At 51.9% G+C, this 6,377-nt stretch overlaps 1 protein-coding gene across 2 annotated transcripts in view; it reads left to right on the top strand.

Moving 5' to 3' along the window:
• The first annotated feature begins 1,316 nt into the window (after positions 1-1,316).
• HCN3 (hyperpolarization activated cyclic nucleotide gated potassium channel 3) overlaps positions 1,317-6,377 on the top strand; it is a 12,213-nt gene continuing 7,152 nt past the window's right edge. Inside the window, exons 1-2 of one of the 2 annotated variants that reach the window (XM_017867806.1) lie at positions 1,317-1,758; positions 5,921-6,350. In XM_017867806.1, coding sequence (XP_017723295.1) covers positions 1,481-1,758; positions 5,921-6,350 — 708 coding nt within the window. In that variant the 5' untranslated portion in view covers positions 1,317-1,480. Of the gene's footprint in view, positions 1,759-2,301; positions 2,362-5,920; positions 6,351-6,377 lie in introns of those variants that run through there. The other variant, XM_017867807.1, reaches the window with a different exon arrangement.

The following is a 6,377-nucleotide window of genomic DNA, read 5'->3' on the forward strand; positions in this document are numbered from 1 at the left end:
CCATCTCTACTAAAAAATACAAAAAACTAGCCGGGCGATGTGGCGGGCGCCTGTGGTCCCAGCTACTCGGGAGGCTGAGGCAGGAGAATGGCATAAACCTGGAAGGCGGAGCTTGCAGTGAGCTGAGATCCGGCCACTGCACTCCAGCCTGGGCTACAGAGGGAGGCTCCATCTCAAGAAAAAAAAAAAAAAAAAGCTCTAGAATAGACCCTATCCGGGGAAAGGAGAGATGGAAATGTGTTTCTAGGTTTCCTAGAGAAGGTGAGATCTGAACCAAGTGTTTGAAAGTGAATTGGAGGAGAATACCAGGCAGAGAAAATATTTGCAAAAGCATAGAGACAAGGCAGCACAAAATCTTTCAGCATGATTGGGGCTCTGGCTTTCACGAGGGGGACGGTCAGAGGACAGACTGTTGAAACTAGGTCCAAATTTTTGGGGCCTGGTACACCATGCTAAGGAGCTTAAATGTACCCCGGTAAGAAGATGGGAAAGCCTGATGGACTTCAAGCAAGTGACATAGCCATAGTTGGATTTTAGGAAAGTAACTGGCAGGGAATGGAAGAAAAATTGGCTTGGAAGAAGTCGAAGACTCTTTTAGAGGTTTCGAAGTAATTTAGGTGAAAAAATGCTAAGGGCTTGAAATGAGGCAGTGGCAATAAGAATTGGAGATGAAGGGAAGAATTGGAAATGTAGGGAAGAATCTGAGATATTTAGGAGTTTATAGCACTTCGCATAGCGCTGCAATTTACCTGTCTGTCCTTGGGCACAGATGAGCAGTGGCTTTATGGCTAGGCCTTTGTTTTTGTTTTGTTTTGTGTTGTTTTCCATTACTACATGGAGATGCTAAGAGTGGGACTTTTGTATCCACTCAATGACAGGCAGAGTTGCACTTGGTGAAGGCTGGCAGAATGAATTAGGGAATTAAATACTTGGGGAAGCAGTTCGGAGGAGACCAAAAAGACAAGAATATGCCTAGGAGAGTGTTGAGAGAAGACGGAAGCAGGACAGAAGTCCCTGGGCGAGAGTGGGGAAGAATCCCAAAAGCCATTTCCACTTCTTCCATTGGTCCCAAATCCCTCGAGCTACATACCCGCGTCCGATTTTCCCGCCACTTCAGGAGGCTCCTCCTCCCTGGCTCTCAGTGGATGAAAGGCTAATACTAGGCCACGCCTCTCCCTGGCTCAGGCTGTGCTCCCCGCCTACCTTGCTAAGCCACGCCCGTCTCGGAGTTCCTCCAGGATCCCGGCTTCCCAGCCCCGCCCGGTCTTCGCGCTGCCCTCGCCAGGGGGCGCCGCGCAGCCAGCCCGCCGCCCGCCAGTCTAGCGCACACCCCCTCCGCCCCGCGCGCCGGCGGTTCCGAGCCTACGACGCCTCCGCTGGAACCCGCGGGGCTGCGCCGACTCCCACTCTGGAGGGGTTGGGGGTACCTGATGGCCACATAGGGCTCTAGGAGGCCGAGCGTGTAAGCGGGGTGGGTGCCATGGAGGCGGAGCAGCGGCCGGCTGCGGGGGCCAGCGACGGGGCGACCCCTGGGCTGGAGGCGGTGCCTCCCGTTGCTCCCCGGCCTGCGACCGCGGCCTCAGGTCCGATCCCCGGATCTGAGTCTGAGCCTAAGAGGAGGCACCTTGGGACGCTGCTCCAACCTACGGTCAACAAGTTCTCCCTTCGGGTGTTCGGCAGCCACAAAGCAGTGGAAATCGAGCAGGAGAGAGTGAAGTCAGCGGGGGCCTGGATCATCCACCCTTACAGCGACTTCCGGTATTGGGGTCTCGGCCGGGAGGGCAGGGTACATCAATCCCACCCTCGCGGGCAGCGACACCGGGACCCGGCCCGCACCACCCTCCACGGTCACTTCATTTCCAGCCCAGGGTTCCCTTGGTGGGGCGGGAGAGTCACTTCCTCCAATCTAGCCTGGGAATTCCTGGGCGGGTATCCCCTGCCGGAGGTCCTCTGTGCCTTGGCAAGCTGGGGGCACCAGAAGGGGCAAGCAGACATCAGGGGATCTCCAGAGACCTGGATTTCCTCTTTCAGGAACCTGGGACCCCAACCGGACCACAGGAACTACCGGAGTTTGGGACCCCTGCCTCCTCCAGTCCTGCTTGCTGGAGATCTGGGAAATTATATTCTAAGTATCGGGGCCAGTCTGAGGGAGAAGCCGAGCTCTGCTATCTCTTCCCCACACCTCCTCCTTAGCACCTGCCTAGTTCAGCATGACTATCAGGAAAAAATAGGGACGCTGAAGGGGGCGAGGGTCAAGACCGCAGCTCTGGTCGCTGTCCCTAGTGCTGAAAGCGGGGGCGGCGGGGCGGGGCCAAGACTCAGTGATTGAGGCGGCAAAGCAGGGACAGGACCACCACCCAGGTGACTCCCCGAGAAGGGACAGAGGGTGGGGGTGGGGCCATTTCACAGTCTCCGTCAGGCTGTACCTCTACATCAAGGTCGCTAGGGGAGGACAGCAGCCCTGTCCTTGGGGGGAAATGAAGGACGGCTCTTGGATGAGGCAGGGATGTGTGCAAAGCACCTAACCTGGGGAACGAAAGAAGCAGAGAGGAAGAGGTGTGAATCTGGAGCCTGGAAATACAGTTGTAGACCCAGACATTATCTTGAATCCACATATGTACACACTCCCTCTATGTCCCTCTTCCTCCCATTGTTCCTTTCACTCCTGTCTTTGCTGCCTCGTTCCCACCCAGCCAGTGTGCCTTTTCTAGTCTCCTGTGGATCTCACTCCCTTCCCTCAGTTCACTCGCAGACGGATCCCCAGAAGCCTGGTATCCCTCTGATTGTGCTTCTCCATTCTCTCTACTACATCACCTGCCAGGCTTGTGACCAACCTCTGAGTCAGGCTGTGAAGATGCTTTCATGGCTAGGCGAACCCTCTTTCCCTCCCCCTCTTATTGTCTCACAATACAGGATTTCTCCTCAGCAGCCCAGGAGAGAAAAGAAAAGTGGTCAAGGGTTTTTGTTTATTGAAAACATACAGTCTAAGGGGCTTCCCAGAGACCAGGACTTGAGGAAGCTTCTTTCAGGGCTGAAAATTGATTTTGCAGTCCAAGTCAGAAGGGGCTAGCTAGCTCCTGAGTTGACACTGGGATTAGGTGTGTCCTAGAATTAAAATCACCACAGGTAACTGAATCCCTGAGATTATCCTGTGACATTCTCTGAATGAGGGCTTCACACAGTTCCCTCTTGACCTCTTCTTTCCACGGTGTCTGTCACAGCAGTGTCACTCACCCCTGCCCATGCCTCTGCCTGTGCTCAGCTAGAGTCCCAGTGGACACAGGGAGGCCAGAGGAGGAAAGACATGCAGAACTCAAGCCTTGCTGCTTCATGATCTCCTGTGGAGCTTCTCTGTGTGTGCAGCCCTGTCTGAGGTTCTGTGGAGGGGAAAGGGCATCCCTGGAAAGCTCAATTCAGAGGAAGGCAGGATAGACCACCCCACCCTGGGACATGGATGAGCAAACCCCAGCAGAGGAACAGGATCTGTGGGTCCAACTGTGTTGGAGAAGAGGAATGGGGTGGAGAAGGCTGGGGAGGGCATGAGGTCCTAGACTAGAATGGGCAGATAACCGGAGATGGGAGAAGCAGCAGCCTTTTCAGAAATCTGGGGACAAAGAGTGAGTGAGTCATAACACCAACTAGTGTCTGTACCACACTGTCACATCTATTGTCTCTACGAAAATGTTTTCAACAATACTGTGAGATTAGCACGGGGTACTTTAACTTTTTTTTTTTAACCTTAAAAATATTTAGCAATGGTGAGGTAAACGATATATAATAGGGATATATATGTATATGGAAGAGTAATTTTATTTATTTATTTTTATATTTAGTTATTTTGAGAAGGAGTGTCGCTCTGTCACCCAGGCTGGAGTGCAATGGCACAATTTTGGCTCACTGCAACCTCTGCCTCCCAGGTTCAAGCGATTCTCCTGCATCAGCCTCCTGAGTAGCTGGGATTACAGGCGCATGCCACCACGCTTAGCTAATTTTTGTATTTTTAGTAGAGGTGGGGTTTCACCATTTTGTCCATGCTGGTCTCGAACTCTTGACCTCGTGATCCACCCACCTCAGCCTTCCAAAGTGCTGGGATTACAGGCGTGAGCCACAACACTGGCCAATTTTTATTTGTTTAAGACAGAGTCTCACTCTTGCCCAGGCTAGAGGGCAGTGGCGTGGTTTCGGCTCACTGCAACCTCCACTCCCAGGTTCAGGCAATTCTCCTGCCTTGACCTCCTGAGTATCTGGGATTGGGATTACAGGTGTGCGCCACCACACCCGGCTAATTATTATTATTATTATTTTTTTTTGAGACAGAGTTTCACTCTTGTTGCCCAGGCTGGAGTGCAATGGTGTAATCTCAGCTCATGGCAACTTCGACCTACCAGGTTCAAGTGATTCTCCTGCCTCAGTCTCCCCAGTAGCTGGGATCACAGGCATGCACCACTACGCCCGGCTAATTTTGTATTTTTAGTAGAGATGGGGTTTCTCCATGTTGGTCAGGCTGGTCTCGAACTCCCAACATAATCAGGTGATCCTCCCGCCTTTGCCTTCCAAAGTGCTGGGATTACAGATGTGAGCCACTGCCCCCAGGGCCTGGCTAATTTTTATTTTTATTTTTTATTTATTTATTTTTTTGAGATGAAGTCTCTCTCTGTCACCCAGGCTGGAGTGCAGTGGTGTGATCTCTGCTCACTGCAACCTCCACCTCCTGGGTTCCAGTGATTCTCCTGCCTCAGCCTCCTGAGTAGCTGGGACTACAGGTGTGTGCCACCACGCCCAGCTAATTTTTATATTTTTCATAGAGATGGGGTTTCACCATGTTGGCCAGGATGGTCTTGATCTCTTGACCTCATGATCCACTCGTCTTGGCCTCCCAAAGTGCTGGGATTTTTTTTTTTTGAGACAGAGTCTCGCTCTTGTCACCCAGGTTGGAGTGCAGTGGTGTGATCTCAGCTCACTGCAACCTCTGCCTCCTTGGATTTTGCCATTCTCCTGCCTCAGCCTCCCTAGTAGCTGGTATTACAGGCTCCCGCCACCATGCCCAGCTAATTTTTGTACTTTTAGTAGAGACGGGATTTTGTGATGTTGGCCAGATTGGTCTCAAACTCCTGACCTCAGGTGATCCGACAGCCTCGGCCTCCCAAAGTGCTGGGATTACAGTCATGAGCCACCGGGCCCGGCCTAATTTTTAATTATTTGTAGAGATAGGATCTCACTATGTTGCCCAGGCTAGTCTTGAACTCCTGGACTCAAGTGATCCCACTTTGGCCTCCCAAAGTGCTGGGGTTACAAGCGTGAGCCATAGCTTTCCTTTTGAGACAGGGTCTCGCTCTGTCAGTCAGACTAGAGTACACCTCAGCCTCCTGAGTAGCCGGGACTGTAGGTGCACACCACCATGCCTGGCTAATTTTTTTATTTGTTGTTGAGATGAGGTCTCACTATGTTGTCCAGGCTGTTTCTTGCTTCTTTTGCTCAACATTGCATTTTTGAAATTCATCCATAGAACTGAATGTAGCTGTAATTGGGTAATTTCATAGCTGTATGGTATGCCAGCCCATAAATAGTGTATTTATCTACTTATCTATCTACATTTTTCTACACAAGGGTATGTGCATTGTTCTCAAATTTAATGCTGCTGTAAACATTCCTATGTGTATCTCCTGGAGCACATGTTTCCCTTGGAGGTGTCTATACCTAGGAATGGAATTGCTGAGTTGCAGGGAATGCAAATGTTTAACTTCAATAGATAAATATTTTCCCAAATGGTGGTCCCAACTTATACTCCCGGCAGCTGTGAACAGTCATTCTGTTACTGTGTATCTTTGACCATTCTTGGCCATGTCAGCCTATCTTCTGTCAGTCTAGTGGCTGGTGAAATATCCTCACGGTCTTACCCCTCATCTCACTCCCACCTTAGGTTTTACTGGGACCTGATCATGCTGCTGCTGATGGTGGGGAACCTCATCGTCCTGCCTGTGGGTATCACCTTCTTCAAGGAGGAGAACTCCCCGCCTTGGATAGTCTTCAACGTATTGTCTGATACTTTCTTCCTACTGGATCTGGTGCTCAACTTCCGAACGGGCATCGTGGTGGAGGAGGGTGCTGAGATCCTGCTAGCACCGCGGGCCATCCGCACGCGCTACCTGCGCACCTGGTTCCTGGTTGACCTCATCTCTTCTATCCCCGTGGATTACATCTTCCTGGTGGTGGAGCTGGAGCCACGGTTGGACGCTGAGGTCTACAAAACGGCACGGGCCCTACGCATCGTTCGCTTCACCAAGATCCTAAGCCTGCTGCGGCTGCTCCGCCTCTCCCGCCTCATCCGCTATATACACCAGTGGGAGGAGGTGGGGCGTGGAGGTGCCGGGGCGGGA

Source organism: Rhinopithecus bieti, unplaced genomic scaffold, assembly GCF_001698545.2.
Source record: "Rhinopithecus bieti isolate Rb0 unplaced genomic scaffold, ASM169854v2 scaffold_4129, whole genome shotgun sequence".
In the NCBI taxonomy this organism is placed as follows: Eukaryota; Metazoa; Chordata; class Mammalia; order Primates; family Cercopithecidae; genus Rhinopithecus; species Rhinopithecus bieti.